Genomic DNA, 14,957 nt, shown 5'->3' with positions numbered 1-14,957 from the left:
ATTATGATGCATTTGAACTAATTTCATGTCCAGATCTTAACTCATAACACACATACTTGTAACCGAGGTTGTTGTCGGAAGTTAAATTTGTATTCTTAGTTGCAAGAAATCTTTTATAACTTCAATTATCTACTAAAACTAAAGTAGAGTGTATGGTATTCAGTTGAATATGGCAAACATATAATAATGCTTAATATTGTAGTATTTCTTGAGTAAGGTTTTAATTCATTATCACATTTTGGAAAAACTGTTACTGTTATAAAGATTATTTATGATTTACTTGCGTCATGGGGTTCAGCTTGATCTCGTGCTTAGCAAACTATACATCAAGATACAGTATGATTTGTGTAGATTTGTAGAATTCTTTTCAGTTTATATGATAATCAAAAGACTCCAGAGAGTAAACGGAGCACGAGCAGGCTTAGACACCCGAGAGTAATTATTCCATGTTACTTTACTCGTTTAAAATCAGCAACTGAATTTTGTAAACAGCAGCATGCACGTGTTTGCCGTTTCACCACGGACTGTAGAAGGAGCGTACATCAAATTTAGGAAATCGGCAACACGGACCATCGAGATGCTTCACAAAACAAAAACAAATCTACGGCAGTGAATCGATGACTGGGGAGAAGTGTTTTGAGAAGATTTCATGTTCCTGGAGAGGCAGAACATCGCCGTCTAAGATCAAATAAATCGCGTCCGGGTAGGAGCACAAGCACGTGAACAACGGCAGGGAACGGTGCACAACCCTGACAGTTGTAAGGTTGCGCACCGTGACTTTACCCCCGAGGGTCATACTGTCAGAACTGAGTTCTACTGGGACATCTGAGGGGGGAAAAAAATTCAGGGCAGAAATCCCCAACTGTGGCGCAAAGGCACTTTGATCCTCAGACATGACAAGGTTGAACACTCGTGATTTTTTTTTTTTTTTTAGCCCCTAAATAACAGAGGCGTTGTTCCCACCGCACCGACTCACCAGATTTAAGTTTCTGTGATTTCTTTCTGACAAAAATGTAACAAAATTTGATGTGTGCTTTCTGTTGAAGTTTCAGGTCCATGGTGAAATCACAAAAAACGTGTGTAACTCAGGTGCTGGTGTTGATCAGGGGCTCCATGCAAAACACGTTGCTGCGCTTCGTTTACATGCAACCGGAGCGGTCTTTCTGATTTTTGATTGCCCCTTATATAGCTAATGTTAGCGCTGTCTTTGTTATTACTACCTAGGCTACTCGGTTCTCTTAAGTTGCGATGGTCATTGCGTGAACTAACCATGTCGTTGCCACGGCGTCATAACCTTTTATACTCGGGCTTGAGGCGAGCTTAACTGGCTGCTCCATCCTAAACAGGTAGCGGTGCTGGGAAAAAAATATATATATATATAATCGTCACAACTGCTTGAATAGCAATAGAAGAGATAAATGTAATGTGTAAAGTGGTTGCAGAGTTGTTTCAATAGCACGTCTCATCTCCTTTCATCGAGTCCTTGAAGGCTCCCACATAGATAGATGGTAGCGGTGCCTGTGGAGAAAGACCTGCTCACATGCCTCAAACCTCCAGCGTATCCACTTTGTAAATACACCAGACTACAAAAATGAGGAGATGCGCGACGAGCCGAAACAACAACAAAGCCCACTTAAGCGGCGTTGGTGGTGCCGCAGACCACAATGGTAATGACATGGCGACGATTTCTCCTTTCAAAATTCAATTAATTTCATCAAGCCGAGCGAAAATCATTGCTAAAAGAAGTACAGTGTGAAGCAGTCGGGAGATTAGCATAATTCTGCTGTCAGTTATCAGAATTCAGACCAAGCAAATCTGCTAGTCTCAAAATGCAAACACAGTACAGGAAAAACAAGTGTCTCTTCAACCAAGAATAAATATTCTCACAGATTCAGGGCACAGGAGTATTCATTCTCAGACAGCACGGAAAAATAAAGCGCGTTTTCACAGCAACCCACCAATAAATAATTAATCAGACTGCTGCAGTAATACTTCTTATTCTCTCAGGGAGTGAGCTGCTTGGTGTTCCCCACATGAAGAAGAATGCCCCACAACCATGTGATCTCTGACTGGAACACATTGTCTTTTTGTAGGTTATGATTGCGGGGGTTTATGATGATGGGGAAAAAAAAAGAAGAAGAGCAACAAAACAAAATAATCAATGACATGTGGCATCATAAAACAATCTATAAGCCTCTGCAATTTAAAATCCCTGACAGTCAAAATAGGATGTTTATCCGGTTTTATCTTTGAAGCTGCCATCCTGGGATCATTAAAATCTACCTCTCTATTTCTCTTTGAACTTGAGAGATTACAGAGCTAAATTATAAATAACAGAAAAAAACTAATATTAGTTCAATAGAAGGATTTCAACTGTAGCTAGTCAGCTTTCAAGCTTTCCTGAAGTGCTCGAAATCATCGAGTTCAAGTCAGCATAAGCACAAAATAATAAACTTATCAGCCATGTTTGTTAATGTTGTTAGACTTTGACGGTCCTCCCTCCGATATTTCCCGTGAAGGTTTGTTGCTTTGCGTATTTTAAAAGAAACGGTGTCACATTTCAAGGTGCTCCGAATTCAATTTATGCGATTTATTCAGGAGAAGGCCCCGTTTTTTGGTCGGTGTGCTGCTGACGATGTGCTATAAGCAGGTCAAGGTGAATACTCCACATCTGTGATTTTCCCTGCTAACTCATTCCCAATGGAAATGAGTCTTATTCATTTTTCAAACAGCCTCTAGGATATCTGATCCAAAAAAAAAGGGAGACAAAAAAAAAAAAAGAAAAGCGGCACAGGCGAGCATTCATCTTTGATGTTTTGCAAAGAAAGACAGTGAAGCGCTGCAGTCTGGCTTCATGCATATTGTATTGCTTGGAGAAGAATTACAACCAGCTTACTGCTTCTTGGGAGTTATTAGTTATGCAAACTCGTCAGTTCAACGCAGATTCAGGAAAACTAGTCTGCGCAGATTGACATTCAATTTTGTTTGGATATTCACTGATTTCGGAAGATGCTTTCTGGTCATTTTTGGTGCCACTGTTAGGCCACATTTTGCCAACATTGCAATACATGAGGATGTTCTTCAGAGATGAGGACACCTGTTTATGCTCCACACGGGCATGTACTTAATGATGCAGCAGTGCTTCCCACTTTACCACCCTGAGAAGAAAACACATCGGCTAAAAGTTACCGAGAACATGTTGTTTAGTGGTGCTCGTTGGTACGTGACTCTGCCTTTCTCAGATTTGGGTTTTTGTTATATCATAATTTGTTCAGTTCACAACCAACCGACAAAGTCTGCTTATTCTATAATCGCTTTTCATAGCTCAGTGCTGTGGCTTGATGATCAGTGAAGTCTTTCGTTTTCTGGTTGTTGTTTTATACAGTTTTCGTGCCCGTTCGTATCAAAGAGTTCGAGGAACATCCAGCAGGAAATAAAGTTCACACAGAGTCCATCACTGCAGTCCTGCGGAGGAGGAGGAGGTGGAGCAGGTGGAGCAGGTGGAGGCACGCGGAGGTTTGTTATGATGAGGATTAACTTAATTCACAGTCGCCAAACAGGCTGTTTTCTGCAGGAACAGGTGAATCTGCAGGAACAGGTGAATCACACCTGACTGCAGGAACAGCTTCACGGTGAGTCAAGTGTTAGACGAGTTTAAAGCTCAACAGAAAAAGAAGAAGCCTCCTTTAAGGTCCGGCTTGATAGTTCAAATTCTACCTTGCAATGTTGACCGTGAGAAATTGTGATTGACCAGACAAAGAAACAGTAATGTTTAACCCTGTGAGGGAAAACTTTTTTTTTTTTTTGGTGATAAACCTCAACCAACTGATGTTTCTGTTTCCTAACTCACACTCGACGGTTTTACAAGAAAGCAGCATTAAACTGAAACAGAATTAAAGAGTAAAAGTACAAACTCACCTTTTTTTGTAGGTCTTTAGTAAACACGGGCTGTGGCAGAGCAGAGACCTCTGCCTGCTGAGTTCTGCTCCACGCATGTTGTTCTCACATGGTAGATAACAGCCTCCCCTTGTGGCCGGATTACAGCAATACATTCATCCCGGGGCCTTATTTGATCTCAGCGGCTCATATGGTTCCTTGTTTATTGGAGGCATGAAGTTAAACCTCGAAAGGTGAAACAAATGTACTGTCATCATTTATAGCGTATACATAAAGACACAAGTGGTATCATTATCACTTACTTGAAGCAAGTTCGAGGCCACGGTTGGCGCAGGCGCGGTGGCCAAGTGGTAAGGCGTCGGTCTCGTAAACCGAAGATCGCGGGTTCGAACCCCGTCCGTGCCTTTTCCTTCATGGTTGGTTTGGCTGTGGTATAGCCTACATGTGACTAAAATTGCAAATTGTAAATATCCATAATTGTTTTAAACGGTATCAGAAGATTACAAAGATATCAACAAAACCCAGACTGTTCAGACAAAAATGTACCAAACAAGTTAGCCGACCTATATTCTTGTAAAGCCATGGACAACTGTTTAGTTTACTCTAAAACAGAGGCTAATAATGATGACAAATTCCACTTCTCTATTACTATTCTAAATTCAGTAATTTATGCCAATAAGATTGATGACGTTTTCTTCAATTTAAGCTGTTAACTTTATTTCTACGATATAGCCTACTGGTAGTAAGTACGCATTAAATAAAGGGCTGTAAAACAAGACAAAAACAGCAACTTCAGGAAGAGGCTAATCCCAAATAATGTCAAATTCTTTAACTTGAAATACTGCACTTTTTCCTGCAGGCATACACTCTTTACACCTGATATATAATCTGCTGTGCAATGCAATCTAATCTAACAGACTACATCTGAAGGTGGTCAACCAGGTGTAAATGCAATCTATACAATGTGGCCACATGTTTAAGAAAAAAAAAAATCTGTGAAAAGATCATCAATTTTCGCTTCTTCTTCCTAACTCCAGTAAGGCAGGTTATGCAGCTACTTGCAGGTAGTAACAGTAAAGTTGACTTAACTGTGGAAAAAAACAGAAAAGCCATTTCTTCCCTTGACCTGGACACGCCAGTTGAAATAATTTACATGTTGAGATTGGATCAAATTTCTGGCACAATCTAGATAACAAGAACACATTTTAATACCAGGTGTGAACAGAAAGAGCCATGGATTAGATGTCAGTATCCAGATAATACATCCAGATGCAGATTGCGTGGCAAAACTAAAATGGGGCCTGTATTACATTTAATCTCCCCATATGTGTTATTGGTTCTCTAGAGATCAACATCTTCTAAACTGAAGATAGCTATGGCCCCCACAAATATGATTTCATCATTTGTTTTTCATATCAATTTGTGATAATTTCACTCGTCTTGCCTACTCAGCTGACACAGAGCTAGCAGACTTGTGCGGTTTCCTGGGTAACGCTGCATGTTGCAGCATCAATGATTCATATCTGATTCGTGCTGCAGTATCATCATGTTCCATCTGTTGGAGTGACCCATTGTGAAATGATGTGTGATGAAACAACTGGAAACAGCCGCAGTGGTTTGAAAAAAACCTTAGTCAGCAGCGTCCACAGCACATCACTGGTGGTTGATGTGCAAACTCCCACTACAATCACTGTGAGATGAAATGCTGCATATAGCACAGACATCTACTTTGGTCATCGAAAATGAGATCCAGATGGCAGAAATCACCGGTTCTAAAGTATATTCAACATGATAGTGCAAAATAATCTGCTTTATGACTCTTATAGCAGCATGCAAAACAAATGCTTCTTTTGGCTTCCCTCAAATAGGAATTTCTTGTGATGGTACAGATATTGAGCAGGTTGTTAATGTCTAAGCTCCTGCTGCTGTGCTAGCAGCTTGTTTCCATGGTAACGTCTATGATGTGTGTGTGTGTGTGTGTGTGTGTGTGTGTGTGTGTGTGTGTGTGTGTGTGTGTGTGTGTGTGTGTGTGTGTGTGTGTGTTCGCTGTGTAAATGCTATCAATAATAATATTACACTCTTTTTTTAAGTGTAGTATTATTATTGACAGGGGCGGAGGTCAATAATCTAAGAGAGTAACTAATATTAGACAATACAACTCTATCCCTTCTTTATTTGTGCTGTCATTGAGGTTTGTTTTTCAAATGTGGAGCTAGTTCAAAATAGATGCATGTCACCTCAGATGATGTAAAGACATACAATATACCCAATTAAGCATAATGACACAATCTCACTATAGTGGAAATGAGTGCATCCTAAGTCATTTCCTGCTACAAGATGAGAAAAGCAATTCTCAGCCTCCTTCTAAATACTTTTGTCTTTCACAACTGCTATTTAAATTCCAGATATAGTAACAGACTAAGTGTCTGCATTCCTTATGTTTTACTGATCAGACGTTTGCTGCCTTTTTCCTTCATATTTGTACTTGCATCAGGTGGGAGCTGTGTGCTGCAGGATTGGAGAGAAATATTTGAACACGTATCCTCACTGAGACTCATTGAGTCTCATTCTTCTCCCTGCTGGTTAGAAAGGCAGAATACGAGCTGTCTTTCCAATTATGAAACACAGAGCAGGAAATGTACCGCCCCAAGCAAAATGAAATGAAACAGAACACTATAGATTCAGCTTCCGGACAGAAAGCTCGGGTCATGATAAATGGTGACAACATCATACTGTATAAAGAGTTTTTTCAAGGAAAGAGGATGTTAAATGCACAGATTCTGTGCACTATAGTTGTTGTTCTGTCATTATTCACAATCATTTGCTTGTGATTATCACATTTTTACCATCATAATCATAAAACTGTCACTACTATTAATTTGTGCAACACATTATGATCATTCAAAATATAATAAAACCAGTGTGTAATATTCTTTTCAATTTTTCTAATGATTTACGAATGAATTACCTGATTTTCTGTATTTCTTTTCTGTCCTTTCCACTCTGCCACCTGCAAAACAAAGAACAGAGTGGACACAGAGTAAAGCAGGAGGAGGAGGAGGAGGACAAAAGAGTGAATAATATTCAGAGTTCTGGCAGCAGGTCCAGGCTGCTCTGATTTCCTCGTCTGTGTGGGCTGTATATTCTGAACTGAAAGAGAATACAGTAAATACAATGGATTGGTAACCCATTCAAGTTTTAAACTGCATGTAAGTTGGTATTTATACACTTTATATAGACTAAAAAATACACTGCATTAGTAGAGAGTCAAAACAATGTGAACCAGCCTTGGAGACTCTCTGCAACCCCACATGATGTATGCATTGCATGTAAAAAAAAAAAAGAAAGAAAAAAAAAAAGCATTACAGATCTCTTGCTGGTAGGAAGTCATACTTTTGTTTAAGCCAAGATTTCATTGTGTGCCGTCTGGCTCTCGGCTGGGGAGCCAAACAGTTGATTAAAGAACGCAATTAGCGTGGAACAGGTTCTGTCAGATCTCCCGGCAGGGATTAAAGAATGCGCTCATTCACTGTAACAACCACGCTGTCATGCGTATGTAGGATGGGCGACCGGCATTTCTCCAAACACAGGATTTCTTCAAGAGCGCCGGTGGCTCAACATGAGGTCAGTGGAGTCGATTTCAACCAGGATTTGAAGTTCAGCTGCAGACAGCCATAAGTAATGTGCTGGAGGAGACCGTAAAGTAACACTGGATTAATACGAAATGGCCAAATCCCAGCAGATGGATTTTAATTGCTACCTGAAACTGAAGAGCTTTAGCAATGTTCAAATTTAGGCGCACTTGAAATTTGTAGTGTTGCAATGAAAATGACTGAAACATCGAATAACACGTGTTCTGATGGAGAGTCTGCAAGTGAGCTGTGTGTGGGGTAAACGTTTTGCAGAACATTTTGATGTCGCAGTGAAGTTGACCTTTGACCTTGTGGACAAAATCTGATCAGTTCATGCTTGAGGCCGAGTGAATGTTTGTGCCAAATTTGAAGAAATTCCTTCGCGATGTTCTTCAGATGTTCACAAGAATGAAACAGTCGGATGGATGGACGGACAGACAGCCCAAAACATGAATGCGTCCGACTACAGCTGTCGACGGCACAACAGCAGCCTATAAAGACCGTCACAGATACAGACTGGGATGAAAGCAAATACCAACTAGTGATATTTCATGAACAAAGTCAAGACATGCAGGAATTCCCCGAAAGCCGGTTAAAGGCAGCAGGAAGCAGGTGGGTTCTGCTGCCAAAAGACCAGCTCAAGGAAAGAATTTGTCAACATTCACCAGAAGCAGGAAAAGGAAAAAAAAAAAAACAGGATCAAGAATGCTTCCATAAAGTCTCAGGCATGAGGATGCTGCAACTGTGGAGCAATATTGAACTTTCCAATCTCATGAACTCAAAAATCGGTTATCTTTCTGACTAGAGCAAGGAAATTAATTTTCAATCGCAACACCACAAAAGCAAAGAAGAAATGGTTCAAATTAATTACACATCATGTTATCTGTAGCAAGCGCAGCCAGTGCAGCAAAAGCTTGATGTCGGAGCCATAACATGTGTCTTTTCATTTGCAGAGATTAGAAGACAAACAAAAGCGTGGTACTCTGCATCACTTTCTCTGCCTGTCACGTGGTGGATGGAGCGTATGACTTCTATAAGCTCAGAGTTCATAGCCAGCAAAGGTTGGACACAATCGGGCAAGTGTTTGTGGGCCATGACCCAGATACTTATTTCCAATCCTAGACTTTGGGCGCTGCAACATGGCATCTTCTCCCGTTTCCCTCCACACTCATGAGCCGTGCACTCCTCCAACAAAGAGACTGTGTTTCCGGTGTGAACTCTGTGACGAGGCTGAAGGGTGTAAACGCTCCCTTCAGCAGCAACATCTGGGAGAGCTTTGGTTTCTATGATTACAGATGCCAAAACTGTTTACTGGCTATCAGAGAGGAAGTGAGACTTAACAGTTTGATCTCCAGGAACCAAACCCAGAATCAACTGCGGTGGACCAAAAATAGAGTCAAAACACATAAAACATTCAAAGCCACAGTCAATAGCAGGCCACTCATTTGTAGGAACTTCAACACATAAGATACATTATATCAGCAGGTGTGTAACTGTAGGTGCTTGTTGTGAATGTGGCACCATCTATAGGCGAATATCTAGACTTCACACATTGCAAACCAGTTGACGGCCTGCACTATTTAATTTCTGTAAAGGCATCCTACTATATAAAAGGTTGTAGACGTAAAATACTTTGCCGTCTGTGAAGAAAAGAACACATGTAGTCATTCTATAAAGAGTATACAAGATCACTTGATAGCTACTCAGTGAATGCAACTTAATCTGTAGACGTCAGGGGAAAGTTATCGTAAGCACAGCCTACTCAACCACATTGTGATAAACCTTAAAAGGAAATGAATACTTCGGAGTTGTCACACATTTCTATAGCAACAGTTTGACATTTGCTACTGAGATATGTCATATGTGGGTTACGGAAAAAGAAAAAGGAGGGGGCACGGGGGAGAGTGAGAAAGTTGTCTTTGCAGACTTTATATAGAAAACCACAGTTTACCAATTAGCTCACTAAATTTCCAAATGCTTTTTTTATAACTCGAATGAATGATGGGCAGTCAAAAACACTCCCGGCGCTGAGGAAGTAAAATGTGTGAGTTATAAAGCACCATTGTGAGGACCAGGTTATCTGATCTTTCCTTCGCTGACTTGACCTACTGGCTGAGCTTTACGCTCAAGATACCTTTTTCTGTAATCCTTGATGCTTCCCAGCAGTTACAATGCGTTTGTGAAAATGTTTGGTGTTCATTAACTGCAAATTCTTTCTTTCTTTCTTAGTTTTTTTTATTTTATTAAAACAACTTTTGATCTGTAAAAATGCACAATTTTACTTTATAAATTCTTCACAATTCCATGAAGAAGCTTGATGATATCATTTAAAAGCAGGTTGTTGTTGGTTTTTTAAACCACAAAATATAAGTAACACATTTGTGTGTATTTATGAACACAACTATTACTGTAACATCTCGTATTTACAAAAGGCACACAGGAAATGAAGATGCATTTATTGTGTCAGTAAATATTACACATTGGGTGATCGTAGCCGCACATAAAATCGGGCCATAGGGCATATTTCCGGATGAAAGGTGCTTTTCTCAAGCATTTGGCAGCATCTCTGTCACACTTGCACAGCAGCTTTTGACATTCGTCCTCCAGATCATCTGCAATGAAGAACATAGATGTCTTTTCTTAGTGACAATTTGAAAAGAGGATTTTCACTATATGATTTTTGGTGTGAATTTTTCCTTCACATTAAAATTTGTTGCGTTTACTTATCATAATGCTTGCAAAGTCTGAGCTACTAATGATAGAGAGATGTTCATTTTGCTTGAAAATTTGAAGGAATTCCTCTGAAAATCGGATAAATTCATTCATTTTAAATATACTGAATTCATTTCACATTTATTTATTTAAAAAAAAAAATCATAAACAAGTCACTATGTTTGGTATTTTAATGTGTAAACATCATTATGGCTGTTGTTATTTATAATCAGTAAATACCGTGGTTTATGGGGACTTAAAATACCACCGTACGATGGAAATATTGTTTTATTTCTCTGTTTCACAAGTTTACTCCTGACGGTGTGTTACATGCTTCCTGTGGCATCATATTTACATATTCAACAAAAACAAAAAGAGAAGCATCTATTTTATTTTTGAAATAACAAACAAGCAATACAAAAAAAAAATGCATTACCACACTCGGCTTTCTTGTCCTCACATGTCCACTGATACCGGTCTGTTTTGGTTTGGCAGCCAAGCTGCTCTGCTTTTCCGTAGCAGCAGTCATGCTTGTGGCAACACCTGCACGCAGAACGATTAACAAGATGAACTTGTTATTGTCAAAGCTGACTGAGCTCAGTCTACAGGCGGGGTCAAGACAGCATTAAGTCACGGGGCTGTGGGTGCAATCGCACCACGGCTATTTTAAAGGCAGGGCAGCATTAGCACATGAGCTCTCCCTACAGATAGTTAGCAGTTCACTGGTTTGAGTGGGTGAGATGTCTTGTGGCGAAGAAGGAAAAGACGGTAATCAGGATTTGGGTGTGGAAGTTTTAGGGCCTATTTTGAAACACCCATTGGACCCAGTGTGAGCCTGCTGAACTTGGACATCGTTCCCCTGCTTCCATCCCATCGCACGGCTTTTTGTGGTTCAGTCAACTCATTCAGAAATGGAAATTGTGCGCACACATCAGGATGACTGGGAGGAACCACAGAGAGGAAATAATGTGTCCACACCGTCCCGAGATGGGGAGGGCTAAACATCCCCGAGCCACTCTGAATGATATCCTTTGCAAAGCATAATGTATAGGTGGGTCACGCATAGTGCCAGCTTTTTATTTTGGAACACACTACCATGAGAGGCCGCGGCATAGTGTTTCACAGGAAAAACAAAATAAAACGCAGTCTTCACACATTTTCTCTCAGTTTTTTGTTTTTTTTTCTTGCAGGAGTGGGATTACAGCTACTGCCTCACCAGTCGACCTTGTCCCTGGGCCAGCCTTGACCCCCCAGTCCACAGTAGCATCCGTACATCATGTAGGCCAAAGCGGATCTCCCTGTGCTGCATTTGATGACTCCTGCCAACTCCAGTAACCCTCTTTTTGTCCGCAGGGACCTGCGTGCTGCCACAAAGGCCACAGTCACTGCAAGGAGAAATAAACAACAGAAGAGGAGGGACAAACTTATCTTCTTGGACCAAGCTGAGTTGTACACTTCTGTTTTCAGAGTTTGATTTGAGGTTTTATATGCAGGATTTGACACAATAACAAGAACATTACAGTCGCTGACAAAGTTTCAATCTTAAATGGCCTTGCACATTTATTGGCTCGCTTTATACTGTAAAATGTTCCTGTACTTTAGTCTCAGCTGTTACGCACTATCTTAATGGCTAAGATACATTAAATGCTTCTGTAGCAGCAATACAATCCACAGAGTCCTGAGTGGGACTCCGAGGACTGACTCTGCTCCTACACACATCTTGTAAATAGCAAAAAGCAACAACTTCCGACTAAAAATGCAGGGAAAGCATTTTAAGCCAATAGTGTTGTCAAGCAAAATCATTTGTTTGCACTTTTCCCTCAGAAAAACTTGAATGGAATCACTCAACATATGTAAACACAAGTTGTTTCCCTCCAAGGCTCTCACCTGCACCGACTCCCTCTGTTTGCTTTTCTGTAAATAACTCTGATGCTCTGCTTCACTACTCGGAGCTCCACTTCAAAGTAAAATAATTAACTCACCAGATAACAGGAGAAATATCCGGTAAAACGCTGTCATGGCATGCAACAGGCGGCTACAACTCTCCACCTCTCTGAGTGTAGTGTGGACTGGAGAGCTTTTTTTAGAGGCTGTTTGAATAATCTCCTGAGCATCAGCATTGGCCAGAGGCTAATCCAGTGTTTGTCAAACTGTGCTTCCCCCTAGAGGAAACAGCCTGGAGGTTTCCACGGCTTCTTGGGATGGTTTTGTTTACATCTGCAGTTCTAGCATTAATAATACAGTATTGTGTTTAGTACAAAACTAAATATATGATTTTTTTGTTTTGTTTGCCTTTTCTAGACGTATAAAACAACTGGGAGCTTTATAAAAATCAAATATAAAAACATGTTTTTCTAACATTTAGGATGTGTAAATGGGTGACAAAATAATGGGAAAACACATCAGTCCAAAATAAGTTTTTCCTTCCATTCGTTTCCTTCATGTGTTTAATTTATTTAATTTCCTGCCTAATATATTGTTTTGTTTGTGTTTGACCGAGGAAAACCTGGCACGTTGTACAGATCCTGAACCACAACACTCAGAATGAATTTTAGAAAACAGGCAGGAAATCAGTTGTTTTAGAACTAGAGACAATTTTACTTCTAGAATAACATTTAACACATAAAACGAATGTTTTTTTTTGACTTTTTAAACATTGTATATTCATGCAATATTGGGCAAAGAATATAATGGAAATGAATAAACAGGAAAATTTATGAAAATATGTATGAAGAGTACATTTTTGTGGGAAGAAGATTTCAGGTTGCTGAAGGGCAAATATCTGCTCACCCAGTGCATCTTTAGTTACTGTAAACAATACGGTGTTGTGTGAAGGCTCCAATTCCTCACAACAAATACAACCAGACTACATCATTATGGCAATTATAACTATACTAATTATGCTCTAATAATATATACTTTATTGCATAATTATAAAGATCGTGCCTGTCATCCATCTTCTCCTCCTGTAAATTTACAAGTCGGCGGTGAACAGAACGAGACCTTCTCTCCATAAAACAAGCACTCAGCACATATTGTAGCTGCCAGCATGATTTACTGAACAGCACTTCAAGTGTCTGAGTTTAACCGCTGAGATTGTTTAGTTGACAAATTTCAAACCTGATCTGGAAATGGCATGAATTGTGTCGTATCTTCCTTTTCATCTTTTTATTATGTTTTTTTTTTTTCCTTTTCTGAAAGCGTATTCTCAGCTCTGTTGTCCTTGACTCTATTATCATCCATAATGTGGTAATGTCAGGCCAGCTAAATCATAAAAGACACACGCTTTGAGTTTTGATAACTGGGGACATATTTTTCAGGGGTTTTTTGTGCTTCAGTTCCTCAGTAATTATTCTGCACAACGTGAGATAAGCGCCTCCTCCTGGCAGTTATTATATCTGCCAGGATGACTGCGCTGCATCGAGGCGCATCCTTCAATCCCTGCATATCTGATCATTCACTTCTCAACAGATTCATTGCCGCATAACATCCAGCCAGCACTATAAGATCATATCGGTCTGAACGCACAAGGCTAAAAATGTTAATGTCAACGTGAAACCTGAATAAAATGTGCAATGAACTGAACAGAAGAGTACAATCCCAGATCATTCGTGACTTTCAGCGGTATTTCTTTCAACATTGGACTCCTTGAAGGAGGTGATATCTGAGAGAAACATTTGAGATGAACAAACAATCCAAAAGTTCATCTTTTTAATTAAATAAGAAAAAAGACAAGCTGAGATTCAATCTGAGAAACATTACATTTATGTCCCATGCAGTGTCAAACATTGTTATTTTCCCAAATGTGATTTAAGCACAGAATGAAAAAGAGAAACCTTGAACTAATCGCTGCTGTTTTATAACGTATATGACGTTTTATACATTACTCACTAAATGAGGAAGGTGCTGTCGTAGGTATCAGAAGATCATTTCCCTTGCCATTTTACTGTTATTATTATATATTTTTGAGGTGCTTGCTTCAAGTCTGGTGCTCTATTTACCTGAATGAAAGTCAGACTGTTGTTCCAACTGAATTTGGGAGAAAGAAAAACAAGTCAGAAAACCAAGAAACAGAAAAAGAAAGCAAGCAACAGGCAGTCAGCCGCCCCCAAGAGATCTGAAGATCTACAGCATGTTTACTATTTTTATAAACCTACACCTGAAACAAACATGACAACAGAATACATTATGGAAGAGAGGGTTTGAAAAAATTGTCAGTGCTTATCCTGCTTCTGACACCAGCACCAACACCAATGCTAGTATTACTAATACTGATAATAGTGTAGAAGCAATAAAATAATATGCAGCATTTTATTACTGTCTTTTTCTCCTTGTATTTGTGTTCCACAAAAATACAAATACATTTAACATTGAAACTTTCTCCGAAACCATGAAACACACCGTCCTTAGTTTACAGATTATCATGTCCTTTTCCTTTTACATAACTACACTATTCAGTGTTATAAAGCAGCATTTGTGTGTTTATGCCACCCAAGGCATCATGTTCAATGTTAGGTCAGAAAAACCTTTTAACTTTTAAAACTTTTTTCTTTCATTTAAGTCATTTTGATCATTTAATATCCTTTAGTCTAAAACTCTAGGTCCAGTATAGTAAAGTATGTGGCTAATAATTATGTATGTAGCTAATAATTAATAAGGGTACGTTCCTCTAGTTGAATGGAAAACTACCAGGAAACAAACAATGAAGAGGAAGAT

General features: G+C 39.5%; 1 protein-coding gene and 1 non-coding gene across 2 annotated transcripts; one reads left to right on the top strand and one right to left on the bottom strand.

Annotated features, from left to right (window-relative positions):
- The first annotated feature begins 4,230 nt into the window (after nt 1–4,230).
- trnat-cgu (transfer RNA threonine (anticodon CGU)) lies at nt 4,231–4,302 on the top strand. The gene has a single exon. It is a non-coding gene; the product is annotated as a tRNA-Thr (tRNA).
- Nucleotides 4,303–9,970: 5,668 nt separating this feature from the next.
- Nucleotides 9,971–12,520, bottom strand: pla2g10 (phospholipase A2 group X). Its single transcript, XM_069714739.1, has 4 exons — nt 12,224–12,520; nt 11,458–11,626; nt 10,678–10,784; nt 9,971–10,141 (listed from the first exon to the last, which is right to left on the bottom strand). The coding sequence occupies exons 1-4, from the start codon at nt 12,258–12,260 to the stop codon at nt 9,993–9,995; spliced, it is 462 nt and encodes a 153-aa protein (XP_069570840.1). The 5' UTR covers nt 12,261–12,520; the 3' UTR covers nt 9,971–9,992.
- Between the last annotated feature and the right edge of the window lie 2,437 nt (nt 12,521–14,957).

Source organism: Brachyistius frenatus, unplaced genomic scaffold (assembly GCF_029030835.1).
Source record: "Brachyistius frenatus isolate BFR_SWC_R1_liver_20210118 unplaced genomic scaffold, ASM2903083v1 Contig_134, whole genome shotgun sequence".
NCBI lineage: Eukaryota > Metazoa > Chordata > Actinopteri > Embiotocidae > Brachyistius > Brachyistius frenatus.
This window is presented reverse-complemented; position numbering and strand designations above follow the sequence as displayed.